General features: G+C 43.6%; 1 protein-coding gene across 3 annotated transcripts in view; it reads left to right on the top strand.

Annotated features, from left to right (window-relative positions):
* LOC126531570 (protein capicua homolog) overlaps nt 1-17,402 on the top strand; it is a 121,506-nt gene that overhangs the window by 13,749 nt on the left and 90,355 nt on the right. For all 3 annotated transcript variants that reach the window (XM_055071252.2, XM_055071253.2, XM_050179135.3), the window contains exons 3-6: nt 3,800-3,946; nt 6,991-7,127; nt 8,866-9,051; nt 10,748-10,919. In XM_055071252.2, the coding sequence (XP_054927227.2) occupies nt 3,800-3,946; nt 6,991-7,127; nt 8,866-9,051; nt 10,748-10,919 (642 nt within the window). The remainder of the gene's footprint in view (nt 1-3,799; nt 3,947-6,990; nt 7,128-8,865; nt 9,052-10,747; nt 10,920-17,402) is intronic.

Genomic DNA, 17,402 nt, shown 5'->3' with positions numbered 1-17,402 from the left:
CTTCTTGTCCCCGAATCTTCAACACTCGCCAGTCTCCATCTCCCTGTCGACATTCACTGTGCCTCATTATCTGCCGCCTTCCACCTGTGGAGGAAAACTAACAGGCGCAGTTCTGGAGGCAAGAACTGCAATCTCATCGAACTTCTCAAGCCCTCACTCAAACCCTGCGAATGTCATTGAAGTTTATGCCTAAGGTATCGCCATTCACGTGCTTTTCGAAACGGGTGCCGCAGTGTCAGTGATTGCCGACCAGCATCGCTGTAGACTCCAAAAAGTCGCAATGCCTTTTCGCTACATACAAGTGGTGAGCCAATTGAGCCTTTAGGAGCATGCACCGTCCATGCCGCCATACAAGACAGTTTATACCACATTAAGTTCGTTGTTCTTCCCACTGCTCTCAAGCCATCATTCTAGGAACGGACTTCCTCATCTCATCATGCAGTTATTGATGGTGCCCGTGCAGAACTTGCAATAACTCCATTTTGCGGCAGTATTTCTGAAGATTTGCCTCTATCTTCTGTTCAACTGTTCGAGTGCTTGAGCTTTGTGCACCTGAGTTGCTTGAAAGAATAGGGAGTGCTGTACTCCGTAAGTGTCCACCTAGTGCACATGTCCACATTGCCTACTACTGAAGTTCTGATTGGCTGGGCTCAGGTATGCATCAGAATGAGACATGTCCCCAGCCAATCAGCAGCAGCCGACAAAATGGACATGTCCACTAGGTGGACACTTAGTATACTCCCCTTGTTTAGCACTTTACTGTCACTAACACTGTTCAATATATACGACATGTTTTAAGACCATGAGGTTGCTAGAGGTATCATTCTTATCTGGCACACCAGTTGTTGCTCAAATTGGAAGACATGGTAGCTATAGATCATGTTTCATTACACTCGGAAGAAGCTACTTGCCAGGCCAGTTTGAAAATGGACTTATTTAAGCACGTGTGGACTGATCCAGCTAGAAAGATTTTAAAAAATAAACAAACAAATAAAATGAAACTGCCAGCAAAGCTTGGTCAGTTGGTCACAAAGTTCTGTCACCTAGGTTCATCATGGAGAGACACTCCTGTTGGTATGACTGATTCAAAATGCTTTAAATTTTTGTTTGGTTGTGGGTGCATTTTAATTTTGATTTATTTTGTTGCATGATATTTCAGCATTTCCCCCCCTAGCATAAAACTGTCGCTTGTGGCACCAAAAAAGAAATTATTAGTGAAAGCATGGTAGTACCAAGTCCAACTCTTTAATATCTGCCAGAACATCGGCTTTCTGCTACTGACTGTCCACGATTATTTTGTTTGCGCACATTTTTCATATATTTCAAGACGGGAAGATAATGCTCATTTTTTGGCATTCTGTGCCAGTCAACTTTACTGTGCTGCCATGCTCCACAGTGTGGATACATGCCTCAGAGAGCAATGTTGAATGTGATATTCAGTTCAGAGCATAATTAAAGTGACAACAAAATGATTGCTTTATAGATATATCTGTGTATAATACCGGTGTCACAAGGCCACTTTCAATCTCAATTGAGCCCAATCTAGATCAAAATTCTTGAGTGATTGGCTCCCTCCCACAGCTTGCACAAAAGGAGTCAATCACAGCTCAAAATTCCAATCCCAATCGTGCTTGATCGCACTTAAAAGTGTGCTGTTTGACAGCCATATCACCTATGTAACATCTATTAGAACCCCTGTCCACATCAGAAACTTTTTCCCGGATCGCAAGGTGTCGGGTCCTTGACTCACTGATGCGAGTGACAAAACAGACTGTTCCTTTGTCAGAGATGACATTTGTGCAATGCACCATGTAAAAACAGCACAACTTTGTCTATTCTTTCTTCGTCCATGTAAAGTTGCACTGTTTCTTTCATGATGAGACTACACCTTTAGCGAAGGTGCAAGTTCACTGTGGAGCATCCGAGTGCTGTTTCAGCACGTGCTCGGCAATTCGTATTGTGATGGCAGTACTGATATGCCACCGCAAGGAGAGAAACTGAACTTTATTGATGGTGCACTCTGTCATGATCATGCAAACTGTTTGTTTTCCCAGTTTGTTGGGTACCGCGATGTGCACGCAACGCAAGTGCGATGTGTATCGCTGGAGGGCAGCCAAAGTGTGCTGCGTGTGGATGCAGTGACTGATAAGGCATCTGTAGACGCAAACAAATCGCCCTGTGGTGCTGTGGTCATGAAACTAGGCTATTTTACGAGTAATGATGTAGCAATCCGTGGTTCTGTTTTCCTTGCAATACTTAGATGACGCAGATGAGGTGTTTCCTTTGTTGTTGCTTTCATTTTTTCCCTTTTTTTTGTTTTTTAGCTCCTGGTCCTTCTGCGCATATGTGCCACATCTGAGAGCAGTTTTAGGTAATAGGTCGCATTGCTAGGATTTGCTACAGCCAAAGCAGGCCCTCGGTTAGGCTATGTGCACGCGTCTCAATGTGAACATGGCATTGGAGACCTTGGACTATGGCTGCCACGTCACTGCGCACCTGCTCTATGCAGCTTATTTCAGTGCAACCATCAGGTGCCTGTCATGGGTTAATGAGTGTAGTTATTGTACAGTGGCTCCCAAAGATGTGGGGGGTAGATTTGCACGATTGTTTTCTATACCCTGCTCGCGCTTCCATTCGTCAAGCACGTAACATGGCTGGTAACACCCCCTCATGGTCACATTATCAAGCTCTTGTTTGGGGACTAACATCCAGACAGCTGTTTCCTATATTGGTCTTGTCTTTATTTATTTGCTTTCAATTATTCAGTAGAAATTTCTGATAAGTTATCATCTTTTTTTTAAAGCTCATTCACGGCTTTGCTGATTGGCATGTGGTTTGATAGATCATAATGCTGCACTTGTGCAGTTGAAGATCCTGTGCTAGGCTACACATCAGTGCATGCAATAGCATATCTATATTTGCTGCAATAAGAAGTTGTGGAGTTGCCGTCCCCCTAATGTATACTTAATTTGAAGTCAAGCATGCTTGAATATCTGTAAAACAGGCTGAATACACACTTTCATTGGTGTTGTCTAGCCCGGCTCCTGCAAACACAAAGGGTGGCTTCACATTAGTGGTTCGTGTGGCATGCAAGATGGCAGACCTCCACGTAGCTCTGACCCTTTTGGAAGCGTATATAGAAGCTCTGATGGAATACAGCTGAAGTGGCTCCAGGCATTAAGAATGATCAATGAAAGTGGTGTGCACAGCATGTCTTACAAGGGCTCAGCATTTCATTCTATATATCAGATTTGGCCGTGGGCTGAACTTAATGTAGGTGGCCTCGTTGTGCATTGATTTTCAACAAATAATAAAGAATCTATTTCCACTTGCTGATGTAGGTAGTAATTAGAAATGCCTGGATTCTATATGGGCTAGTTTGAATGTGCATTATTAGCAAGTTTTGGAGCACGTGCTTAGGAGGCAATATTGCATATTTCGGCAGGATGCATGTTTCCTCTGGCCACTGCATGTTCAGCTCTGTTAACCCAAACGCATGTAGATAAATATTTAATTTATTCAACGTTTATTGTGAATAACGTTATTGTGTTTACAGTACCCATTGTGAATGAGTTATAAAAATGGTTTACCACTAGTAACAACTGTTGCAATTACCAAGTGCATGTTGTTATCACACCAGAAGTCTTGTAGGCTAAGTGGAAAATTGTAATTATAGTAGCTAGTAATTGTTGTGCGAGCTAGTTGTCACTTTTCTTGGGCTGTCCTCCCCGAGTGTCAAATATCGCTGTTGGCTCAGCATATTTTTGTTCCATAGGTGCATGTGTCATTGTGTCTGCAGGCTGGAATGATGGCAAGCCCATTCCTGTCTTCCCTTGGCACTCGCTGGTCCCATTTCTGGGCACCCACCCTTCGCCACCCAGCAGTGCACCGCCCACTGTGACTACTGCCCCTGTGCCACCAGATGGTACTCAGCAATCCAGCAATGGTAAGGGGTGCCTTATATTCTGATCTGATGGCTCTGAAATTGATCTTGCAGGCAATTATAATGATTAAAAGACAAACTGTAACTGATTATGAATGCATTTTAGACATAATTTCTCCATTAATTCATTCACAAGTAGTCATTTTATTCTATCTACATTAGACGGACTTGGACCTTGCTTCATTTTCCTCATTCATTAAAGCATACTGTTTTGCCACACAGCGGTACTGAGTTTTCTAAAGGGCACTAAATCAATTTTAACTTTAAGTATATACCATAGACCACGTAATGATTAGGTAACTGAGGCACATTTCTGCTGGAGCCATGGCTTTATTTATTAGAATGCTTAAAGGGAGGCATTTCCTGGTATGAACTGCTTCATTATAGGGGTCCATAACAAGCCTGTGGCTGGCGGCTACAAAATAAATGCAGTCATATTTCTTGCATTTTTGTTAAGTAGTTACACTATATTTGTGTCTGTGAGGATTCATAAAAACAGCAAAAGTAAGTAAGTCATGGCACCAGTGCTTTCAAATTGCATACTGATTCATTGCGAAGCCTGCCCTGGGGCCGTATTCTGTAACGGTTTGCATTGGAACCGGTTTGCTCTGGCTGTTACGTCACTCGGAGAAAGAGTGGAACGCCGCTGCAGGAGGGAGACCAAACAACGAGTGGCGATCTTGCGAGTGGTAACGTCATCGTTTTTGTTTGTACTTTGGGGATGATATAGTAATTGAAAGATGGTACTAGTTCAATAAAATATATTGGTTTGTGAAAAATACCTGCACGTCTAATTTCCAGTATTAGCTGTAAGCTTCCGATGTGAACAGCTGCTGGTGGTATAATTTTAGACTGCAGTGTTTTATTTCTTTGTTGCCAGGTGGTGTGCCATACAATAAGCAATCAAGGAGTTTCTCTCAGCATAGACTGCAGCTCTTAATGATTTTGTTTTGTCGGCGCTGAGCTTCTTAGGGCAGACGATTGCGATGAGAGTTCCATCCACACATCTGACAACTTCAAAAATCTTGCTGCAGTCAAGGAAGCGTTCTTTGACTGCGGCTTCCTCCTTCACCGTGGAGGGAAATCTTGCCCACAATTTTTATTTTCCCTCAACCATATTGGCCCCAGTGATGGCAGTAATGATGCGACTGACAGTTATAACAGCGCAGTCGCTTCTTCATTCCAGATGCATTGCTGGGAATAATCTGGGGCAAAAAAATGCAGCCCGCAAAGCATTTTCGTCACAATGTCAATGCTACTAAATGTTGTGGTCCGAGATATTCTAGCCCGTCACAGATTCATCGCACTGTGTTTTCAGAGAGCCTAAAATGTCTTCGGAACTCTCCTGCGCTCATGTCGAATGCATCACACCAATGCCTCTCGTTACGTTGTTTTCTTTCACCAACGCTTGCCAGCAATGCACCAAAAGAGTAGCCATTGGGGTCTCTGTCTCGTTGTGCTGCCAAGTGCGAAACTAGCAGATGGCCACAGTTGCCTTAGCGACCCTTGAGATTATGCTCACGACCGTGTGCAACCCTTGAGTGAACCACTTCTCTGCTGTTCCGCTCATAGGAGACGACGGGTGCGCTTTCGAAATGATTGACAACCTGTGTGATAACGAAATTTGTAGTAACGCCCACCAGGGATGACGACAATAAAGTGCCGGCCTATGGCGTTCTTGAGAGCAAACCAGTTCCAAAGCGATCTGTTACAGAATGTGGCCCCTGGGCTCCTCCTTATGCTGTGCTGTATAATCCAGGCCCTAAATGGCACCTCAATTCTGCCTCTAACGCCAAGCTCCTATGTGCACTCAAGAGAAATTTCACTCAAGAAAAGAGCCCATCTTTAATTACCTTGCTTGCAGGCATCTCCTTGTCCACTTCCATTTTTGGTGATATTAGGTAGCTACAACAACATTATGAAACTAAACCAAGCAGTAGGCATCAAGTGGCTCTCCTAGTGCCTACTTTAATATTAAATACCACCGGAGCCTCATTCTCTCTTGGCTTTTGTTATTGACAAATGTATGGGACGTACGAGTGGAAGCTTTTTGAAAAATGCGGGCATAAAAACATGAATAATTGTGTAGGGCACCTCGATGCAAGTTTTCTTAAGCAAGCAAGTGAAACATGGCATTGTTTTAGTATCTGTTTAAGCTGTGTTGTAAAACATATGATTTGTATAAAAGCCTTCAGTTTTGTAGCAGCCATGCCACCTGTATGCAGCATTACAAATTGGAGATGAGAGACAAGTAATGATAGGCAAGCAATGCACACAATATGTCAGTGGTCAAACACAAAACTTCTTTTACAATAAACGCAAGAAAATTAAAAAGTGTAGGTTTCAAGCATACATTTATCAAACAATAAAACGCAACAGAGCTGTGAAAACAAAGCAAAAAGGTTGTCTTAAAAATTTATAAAAATAAAAAACAAGCATAACATATTTTGCTATTAAGAAGGTTTTGCAGCTAGCATATAACTATATTACATTAAGTGCAATAATAAGAGATTAAAAAAGAACACTATAGGAAGACCCCAAAGAATTAACGAACTGCTAAGAAATATAATTATGTTAAGTCATTATAAAAATGCATGATTGGTAGGTGTCATGGTTTTTCATAGTCACTCTCGCAAGCTATGACATCAGGAAAGGTAATTCCAAAGACGACTAGCTTGCGGGAGTGTGGAGGAGTTAAATGCTAGTGTTGTGCTGATGTTGTGGCAGTATGTTTGCTCTTCTAACTTTACTTTATGCACTTGATGTGTTTATTGTACTTTTACTGTTAGTTTGGTTTAATTTATTGGGGCTACTTCTATGAGGTACTGAGTTACACTCAGTACCTCATAGAAATGGCATTGAGACATTAGAAGATAGAGGAACTGTAATTTTACTTTGGCAGTAAAAAAAGAAATGTATCAGTTAGCACAGTATTAAGAGAAAATTATATTTACGTGACTGCCAAACTGAAATGTCATACAGGAGATGTGGACACGGACCACTGCAAATGTTTTCTCTTTGATTGCACCATACCAACTTGTCCACAGTAAACGACCAGGAGGAAGGCGATGACGACGTGTTCGACAGCACAGATTCACCTACAGCAATTGTTGTGCCATCTGCCAAGCGGAGAACACAATCGCTGGGTGCGCTCCCAAAAGATGACCCAAAGAGCCCACGCAAGGTATGGCTATGTGGCTTGTTGTTGCAGCAGAGAGCTTACTCTTATACGCAGCTAGATGGGGCACTGGATCGAGATGGAGCCCGATCGGGATTGAAATTTTGTATTGTGATTGGCTCCTTATTGCAAGCAGAGGAAGGGAGCCAATCGCGATTCAGAATTTTTATCCTAATCGTGTTTGATCATAATGTAGTGATGGCTATGGGAAAAACTGCAGTATTTCAGAAAACGCAAACTTTAGTTAACCACTGTTTTGTGGGAATGTTCAGTGAAACTGTTTGATTGCAGTACCTGAAAGGTGCAAATTTGGAAACAACACATGTGGTCAGGCAGTATTTATTATGGATGGGGTCTTTGCAGTAGCAGCCATCAGCAACTGTTGGGCATCATATGGATACCATCTTGTCTGTCAGCGATATCCCAGTTCTAATAGTTGAACCCGTTGAGGGTTGATTTTTTCTAAAAAAATTGACTCGCAGGGTAAATTTTTTTTTTATTGCAGCAGATTTAAAATATTCAGACTGACCTAGTTTGAAAAAATTATGCTGCAATGTTTTTATAGGGGCCATAATTTGGCAAAATAATTTCCTAGGTAAACATGCACTGTTTGTTTATGAATACAGATGGGCTTCCATAAATACCTTTAATAACGATAAAGAATTACATGCACTGAAATATATATATTCTGATTTGGCATTTGGGTGGTAGGCCACATCGGAGGAATTGCCGCTTGATTCGCTTTCAGCACAGAAACCGGCACATGTGTGCTGGATTACGTGCTGCATGTGCACATAATCGAACCGTGTATGTGAGCTCACGCAAGAAGACTCGATGGCTGTGCGCCTGTCAGAAAACCAAAATAAGTCGGCAACTTGCAGTAATCCTCCATTCCGTCGCCAACGAGGGTCAGTCAGTTTTCGTGAGCCGATGTCACGAGAAAAAAAAACACAAACATGACAATATCGTTTGTACATGGTGCCATCATTTGTATATACCAGCGCCTGCCTTTGAACAGATGCAATCGCTCCCCTGTGAGAAACAGACGGGTGAGCATCCAGCGTTGACCCTTGGAGAGATTAGGAACAAAATGGACATCAGTTTTTAGGAGCGAAATGAATGGAAACAGCCTGTGAGATGAAACCAAAATGAACTGTTGCGTGCCCTCCGACGCGTGGATGCGCGTGCGGTCACTGAAATGTCATCGTGAAGAAGCCATGCAATGAAAACCAAAGAGACTACGGAGCATATAAAGAATTACTTGCACCCACACAGGGTGGCAGCACTTGCTGGGCAATAAAGAGTTGAAAAATTATCAGACATATAGACGGCACCATAAATATATGGCATTGACCCTTAAAGGGTTAATGGCTTGCAGTCGGGTTTCTGTAATTGCAGCCAGATGCTGCCAAACGAGCTGTGCTTTGGGGCTCTTGTAATAAAACACGCGTGTGTGAGGACCTTTTCCTACAATGCAAACAGGTAGTGGCCAATTGTTTGCTCTTGTATATTGTTTTGTGTTTATAATCAATTTTGTGTATCTCATAACTTTGCTTTGGACCTCATTTGTCTCAACTTCAGGTAACTCGGACTCTATATTTCAAACAAAAATATACGGTCTCTAGGAGTTTCACTTGACTAGAGTCAATCGTAACTTGTTTGCCTCGCTGGCAGCTGCCTAAGGCACACATCACTACAGACACCAGGTGCACGCCCTTCCCTTGCCAAATGGCGCTTAATGCAGGTCAAGGAGAAAGAACACATCAGGCGGCCAATGAATGCATTCATGATCTTCAGCAAGCGTCATCGAGCACTGGTGCACAAGCGACATCCCAACCAGGACAACCGCACCGTCAGCAAGATTTTGGGTGAATGGTGGTATGCGCTAAACCCATCTGAGAAGCAGCAGTACCACGACCTTGCCTTTAAAGTGAGTTATGTGCTTGCTTTTCTTTCATTGCATATTGGGATAGGCCAGTGGGGTCAGACTCTGGCCAAGAGCAACAAGCATAGAAGCTTTATATTGGGCGATTTCGTGCTTAAAAAAGGGAAGTTACTACTTGCATCTATAGCAATTGTACTGACAGCACAGTTGTTGGATCGAATGACACTGCTGGCAGTCGACATCTTTCTGGATAAACTGACAGCCCTTGCGATGATGCAGGAATGTGCTGCATGCTTTCGATTACACCCTATAGCAAGGAGCTCATCATGCTATCTGCAACACTCGTGATGGTAATATTAGCCTGATACCATGAGTGCGTCTTGCACACGAGTAGTAGCATGGATTTCACTAACAGCATGCATAATCCAGCAAGGACATGGAAAGGCTTTGGAAATAAAGGACATGTGGCACTGTGCTTGTTTATTTCCTGCATGCTAGTGTTCATGCTGCAGCTGGAGAGAAAAGTGGTTGCTAAGACTGGGGGCAGTCTCCTACTGCGGATACCAAAGCTTTCTTTGTCAAGCCATGCACTTGAACTATTCCTAGGCAGAAGAGGAGCCATCATAACTTAATATTTGCAGACAGTCTCCTTCTGAACGACTGAATATACCCAGTGATGCATAGCTCTAATAGTTTGAGAAGAAACGGTATATTCAGCATGAGTTAGCATCATCCTAGTCTATTTGTATAACCTCTTTGCACTGTAAACATGCGTTTAATTCATGCTTCCGTTTTCCTCATCGACAGTGCATTTTACATTTGTGCTTCTCAAATGCCCTTTGACACTGTTAAACGTAAACTGAAGGGTTGCTCAACTTGCTTACAAATGTCATTTCATTGTCTATGTCCAGCTGCACTGATCATTAGGAAACTACAGCGCGCACACAACAAACAAGACACAAGGTGAACGTAACACACAAGCACTGACTCACAGCTCTATTTATTTTTGGAAAGGAAGTTACATATATATATGTGTAATACTCAGGCTAACTAAAGTGAGTATGTGTAGGAGCATTCAGAATCAAAGCAAAAAGAAAATATAAAAAAGCACACAGCTTCTACATACACTAAAGAAAATCATGTGGTGCTCAAAAAGGTGAATTTCTTGTCAGTTAGTACTATAGATGTCTCACTTACGCACATATCAGCACGCTTTTTGATATGAAAGGCCTCGGTTATTTTGCGTGTTAATTTTTATTAGCAAACAAAATCATAGTGCAGTATCGCAAAGGGCAGGTTCACAATGACAACTTTTTCACAGGTTGGCTAAGTGTGAGTGGTTATCTTTGTCAAGCCATTGCCGATGCTCTTTGTGTGTGTGTGTGTGTGTGTGTGTTTGTGTGTGTGTGTGCGTGCGTGCGTGTGTGAGTGTGTGTGTGGGTGGGTGGGTGGGTGCGTGCGTGCGTGTGTGTAAAAACTGAGTCGAGAGCCAGCGCTTGAGTGTTACCTTTCCCTTATGTCTCATTTGTAGTGCGCACGGTGCAGTTTCATAATGAACAGTAGCTACCAACTCGCCCAACTTTCAGTACTTTTACAGTTCAGCTGCACTGAGTTGTAACTTTCTTGTGGCACAGGAGCGGGAGCTGTCGCTCTGCCAAACTGCATATGGGGCCTTATACTGTTTGGTGTGTGAGATACAACATTACTCATATGACTATGCTCTTGATTGCCATGCGTACAGGTGAAAGAGGCACACTTCAAGGCACACCCCGACTGGAAATGGTGCAGCCGGGATCGCAAGAAGTCCAGCTCTGGATCCCAGTGCAAAGACGCCATGCGCAAGTGCCTCAGCACCTCAGACGACCTGGGCGCTCACTTGGCTTCTGGGGACAGCAGCGACCGCCAAGAGACTGGTAGGCTGGGGAAAGGAGGGCATAGCAACTCCACACTATACGCAGGTAACAAGTGCTGCCTTAGCAAGGGAGCAACTGGCTCAGTTACCGTCATTCAAGTTATGTACATCTTGCACCACACACTGACGTGTGGGTCTGTCATCTACTGAAGGACTCTAGAAATGCTGCTAATCTTAAAAACTGCTTGACCCAATACCAGCCCTATGACTTTGCCTTGATTATTAGCAATAAATTTAACTGTGGTATAATTTTGTTGTAGTCCGCCTTAAGGTGTCACCTTTCATGTCAAATGCAGTGCAAGTGTATATAGTAGATCACATAATAACCTCAACATGAAGGGGATCAATGGCAGCACAGATGCCTTCAACTTGTTGGCACTTTGACGTGCCATCCACCTGTCAAACACCCTTCCCGGTATGATGCTTACTGAAACACAAAATGTGAAAAATTGCATAAGCTCTCGCTCAGGTTCTGGGGTCGCGTCATCTCATGGGTTGTTGTTCTCTTGCTGTTTGCTTTGTATTCTTTTGCTTATTTGTGTTTGTTTTGTGTTACACTTACTATTGCTCCTTATCATACTGAAAACTTGCTAAAGCCGTGCCTAACAAAAAGAAGGTGTATGGCCTGAAGACCACAAGGTATGGCTGTTTACTCATTAAAAATAACATGGGACATGTTAAGAAGAGCGCCCACATAAATTACCTTACAAAAGGGTAAACATTGGGAATGTGGGAGATGGAAATTCAAGACGATAAGCAAAACGAGAACAAGGTCAAAGCTGGTGGGCGACGCCGGATGCCACCAAAGCGAAATGTGATGCCCACATTGCGCCGCCTCGAGCAGGGAACAGCAGAGCGGCGCATTTTGATTATTGCCTACTAAAAGTGTGCAGTACGCTACCAATGGCACTACGCACCTCGTGCTGTAAAGCAGATAGGTGAAGGTGCTTATCGCAATAGGTTTGGCAGCTATAGCTGTGAATGCAGCGTGTGACGACGCGGGCGGAGATTTGCTGGTACCGGAATAAGTAAATGTGTGCACCGTCGTTTTCATGTGAGACCGGCAGCTATATACTGATCTTGATCACATGCGCCTCGTGCCTTTTCTTGTTCGCATGGGATGTAGCAGCCGGAAAACGTATACAATCACAGTCTGCAGCAGGGAACGGTGGCGCATTTCGCCAATTCTAATACAAAACGTTTAGTTTACAACACATTGGTCCGCTCAAAACTGTATTACACTTCAAGAACCTGTAATCCTCATCAGGCTTACCTAATACCGTATTTACTCGCATAATGATCGCACTCGCGTAATGATCGCACCCCTGAATTTTGTGGTCAAAATATATTTTTCATTTCCCGTGTAATGATCGCACCCCGAACTTGCTGCAGCGATATGTCGTGTGCCAAGTCCAGCTAATAATGATTGCGCTTACCATCTGTTGAATGCTGCGCGAACGACGCTTCGAGACAAACCAAGTGGTCTGCATGCACCAAACATTAAGTAGATGCTCCATTTCATTACTTTCATCACTTTCCACACTTCCATGAGAAAAAGAGGTACAACCAAACTTGCCTTTATTATGTGTAGGCTTTATGAAGGTTGTGGTCAACAACAACAACAAAAAAAAGGTGCCTTTCGAGTCTTCTCATCTGCACTCATGGGCACGCAACAAATCGCGAGCGGCAACGATAGTAGCCAGATTTACACTGATATGTTAGAAGTACCCTATTCATACGCCGATGCTTGTAACGCAGCTAAGATATTCGCCCACCCTTAGCGGAAACATGCCATATTAGGATAGTAGTGAAGACAGATAGTTTCCGCAGCATGCCGGCCATGTGTTTCTATGTCACTGGCAGCTAAGCACGCCCATCTGTTTCTGTCCCCTCAATGTGGACATGGCTACATTATTGCCGCAAATTTGCCGATATTAACGATATTATTCATTACTGATACGGAAGAAACTGTTTCAGTGCACGTAATGTACTCCCGAGAAGAAAAAATAAAAGAACGCGTTCGGCTTGCTCCGCTGGCCACCATATTTGTTTTGGTGTCCCGCACTACATACAGCGGCAGCCGCCTATTTGTTGACCTGTTGTCATCCTGCAGCAAACACGGGATGAAAAAAATTTCTTTTTGCGGGAAATTTAATCCGCGTAATGATCGCACTCCTGAATTTATGTCAATTTTTTTCACAAAAAAGTGTGATCGTTATGCAAGTAAATACGGTAAATAAACTTGAATCACTTCAGAACAAAAGCGCCCATTTCATAGAAAAAGATTGCCATCGAACATGCAGCATAACTGAAATAAATATGGCCCTGAAATTGTCTTCTCTGGAATCATACAGACTGCTATCACTTTTGTCTCTTTTTCACATTGTTTACCATAGCTGCTCCCAATTATCAAACCTGCCCATTGAGTGTTTTGTGTCATGACCACCTATTCACAATAGAACCTTTCTTTGGCAGAATTAATCAATGGAATAAACTACCGTATGCGCTCGTTTAAGGGCCGCACTTTTTTTCCGTGATTTTGATGGGGTGCGGCCCTTCCACGGAAGTGTGAAATTTTTGTTCAATTTTTGATCCACGTATGGAAAAACCTGTTTAATCGTGCCATATATACCTAACGATGGGATATCTGGCGTCTAGCTGCGGACATCCTCTCTAGATGTCTTCATCGGTATCGCTGCTCGGGCTCGCATGGAAGTCTTTGGCAGAGTGTTGTCCGGCGGCGGATGCTGAGTTGTCGCTTCATAAATCTCCGAAGCCATCCCTCGTTTGCCTTGAAATCCGTAGATGAAATGTTCACGTGGCGTGCAATTGCAAGGGCCTTGACGCGGACCCTCTCGATTGACAATGCGTAGCCGTCTTTCTTGATGTCCGTGACATATTTCATGAGCTCCTTTTCAAGTGTTGGAAATTTGCAAGGCTTGCCGTGGAATGCTTTCCTAGTCTTGTTTGTTGTGGCCAGCTCTTCCTTTTGGTCGCCCCAGCAACGCATGCACTTGTCGTCGATGTGGAAATTGCGGCCGGTTTCACGTTTTCCATTCTGTTCGGCGTATGCGACAACTTGAAGTTTGAACGCAGCATCGTGCGCGGTTAAGTGTTTTTCTCTTTTCCATCGCAAGTGGTTGTGCTATAGGCAGTCGTCAAAATGAACAGCAGCACAAAGGATCAATGGCGCCGGCGAGAAAAGCGACAAGATCTCCCAGATAGTGCCACGCGCCCGAAGCTCACAGGTAGTGCCGTGTGACGAAGCCGCAGGACAGATATTGCCATCTGGTGGCTCCCGTGAAATGCGTCGTACGTGAGACACGATGACGCTGCCGTTTGCTGGCGAGATCTTTTTTTATTTTTTATTTTTTTCCCAAAATTTAGCTGCCAAGTTGGGGGAGCAGCCCTTATACGGTATCAGGAGATATTGCCTCCGTCACCAAGCATGCCTAGTTCACTCACAAATTAGAGTCGTCTTGGAGGGTGAACGCTTATCTGCACGTCTAATTTTTTTACATGCATACCTACTTATAGTATTCATTGTTGACATGAATGTTCAGCCTAGCTAGCTGATTCAGTATTATGCTTTCTTTTTTACTTAGAGCATTTTGTCTTTTTAACCCTTTAAGAGTCAATGACATAAATATACGGCACCGTGAACAAGTCCAAAAATGGTCGATGCTAATATTTACGGTGCCGTCTGTACGTTTAAATAGCGCACCAATTTTCTAACTTTTTCTTTTCTGTCGTGTGCGGCTGCTATGTGGGAATACAGGAAATTTTTTTCGTGCGACTCCCTCTCTAGGTTTTCGTTGCATGGTTTGTTTTAGAGCTAGTTTGCTCCCACGCATCGCATTGCCGTGCAGGCAGGCGGCGGTTTGGGCTTTGTTCCGTGCGCGGTTTCGGCTTCTTGCGCTTGCAAAACTGATGGCTATCTCGTTACTAATTGCTCAAAGGGCGACCGCCTGTCTCTCGCTCGTTTAGTGCTCACAGGGGTGCGCATAGGAAGGATGGCACTGTGCATGCGTTTCCGTTGCTTTTTCGTCTTTTTTTGGGCACTCGTGAAAACTAATTACCCCTGGTTGGCGATAAAATGAAGATTAGCGGAATTTTGTCGCACGTTTTGCTTTTTTGACGGGCATACAACCACACAGTTTTCTTGAGTGCGCGCACCTACGCAGTTCTATTACGCTATGGATGTACATATTAGTGTACGAGCAGGAGCATTTGAGTCTTGCGAAATATTCTCGTGTGCGCACTTCAAAGCCTTGAACTATGTGTGTAACAATGCAAGAAATTTTTTATTCTTATAAGTTTATTTCCTTTTTTATTGTTGTTATTCGTGAATGAAGAGTACATATATAACAACTCAAAATATTTTTTTCTCACTTTACGGTCACCCTAGAAAAATTACGGTGAATATTTTTTTAAATAAGTCCCTAAGAAGAATTGGAATCTGCAATAAAAAAAATCGACCCTGGGCGGTCACATATGGCGAAAAAGATCTACCCTCACAGGGTTAATAGTTAGTATACGTTCCTGCTATAAATTATTTCTTTGTGTGTACCCTGCCTTATGTATTGATTTCATGTCTGTGAACTACGCGCCCCCACCAACCCGTGTAATACTCTTGGCCCCTTCGGATACAATGATAGATAAATAAATAAATAAATAAATACATAAATAAATAAATACCAGTGGTGGGGAGGAGCGGACCAAAACTTTTCGCAGACTTTGCTATGTAACGCCAGTGTGAAGATATCATCGACCTGGCGCGGAACCGTATCTTTGGTCACCGACTCTCAAATTAAACAAAATGGGAATTTTTTTTTCCATAGAAATTTTTTTTTTTCGATTACCCAATAATTAGAAAAATTTTGCACTTCCTTTCGAGTAAGAAAAATCCATTGGCAACTGTGCTTATTTGCACAAAAACTCCAATTTAAGTGTATACGAAACTTCTATACAACAAAGTAAAATGCCCATTTTACAAATCCACTTATACGAATCCACTTATAACAGTATTCAAATGCCAAGAAAATCGCATTGCTATAGCTGATAATTGTTATAACGTAGTTTTAGGAACAAGGCAGAGGGGACAAACATTCAAACATATTATTTAGAAAGAAGCTCAGTTGAACCCACTTATAGCATTGTAGGCTTTAACAATACTCGAGTCTAACAATGAGCGGCTACCTCAGCCTGAACATTGGTGTGTGTCCTGTGGTAAAATAAACTGCTTACTACAATCTTCCCATGCCACATTATTGGCCATAACTAAATTGGGCTAATGGGTGTTTGGGTGGGAAAGAAAACGAACTGAATGCAAATTCTAGGGAAAGGAAAAGGAAAAACGCGACTGCCACTTTTGTGCTGCATACCCTGTACAGCATGTCCTAGTTGCCCCTCTCCGGTCTCCCTTTCACTCCTTCAATGGTGGAGAGAGGGTGAAAGGGAGACAGGAGAGGAGTGTGACCAAGGGTGTGCACAACAAAGAAGGGTGTGGCAAAGCAGCTAGTTTCTTTATCTTCTATTACAGTCAACGACCGATTTTTCGGACCCTCTAGGGAACGTAAAAACGTCCGAAAGTTCAGGCAGTCCGAAAAAATGAATGCATGCAAAAAAACGCACCTCTTTTCTTTTTTTCTCGGATCTAGAGGTAAAGGGCGAAGTACCACGCTTCCAAAACCCTGCCAAAGCATCAATGAATGTGCTATAAAAAGAGGCGTTCAAAAACTCTGTATGCAGCCGACTGCAGGTTTATTATGTACATGTCCATCGTCGGGCAGCCAGTGTTATTGCTGCAGTGACTTGAAGAACTTGTTGATTGTTTGGACGGCGTTCCGGTTGCATGCGATCATACTCGCCTCGATCTGAGCAAGGGTCACGTCAGCACTGTACACCGATGAAAGATTCAACAGTGCTCGCGTCAACTCGGCGCTTGTAGGCGGCCCAGGCATTGGCTCCTCATTTTCAACATCGGAGTGTACTGAATCCCGCACAACCTGACGGACTATTCCCTCGTCAGTCAGTTCTGCGCAGAAGTTGAGCTCGTTGTCAGCGTCAACAAACTGTTCAAAAGTTATTTCCGTGGGTACGGTACTGCTTTCCGCGCTTCGATGCCATCAGCGAGGACGACAAAGACGAAGTGGGGGCCATCAAAGGCAAGCGAAATCCTCAAGTTGCGAACAGTGGAGTTCGCTGACGAGCATCGAAACACACAGGCCTAGCGTTGCAGAGCACACTTGACACAACAGCACAGCCGCACACCACGCTAGCCAAAACGTGGCCTGCGCAAACAGACGAAATAGCGCCACTCCGGAAACTCCGCCGGAGGCAGAAGTGCGGCCATTTGCGGCGATGAACATAGCCAGCGTGGCCAGACCAAATCGGTGTGTGATGGCTAGATTCGGCTAGTTGTGGTTCAAAGCGGTGATATGCTTCGGCTGCAAGTCGATTTCCTTCGCAAGGGCGCTGTGCG

The sequence above is a fragment of the Dermacentor andersoni genome, chromosome 5, assembly GCF_023375885.2.
Source record: "Dermacentor andersoni chromosome 5, qqDerAnde1_hic_scaffold, whole genome shotgun sequence".
In the NCBI taxonomy this organism is placed as follows: Eukaryota; Metazoa; Arthropoda; class Arachnida; order Ixodida; family Ixodidae; genus Dermacentor; species Dermacentor andersoni.
Note: the sequence above shows the minus strand (reverse complement) of the source record. Positions and strands in the feature narration are given on the sequence as shown.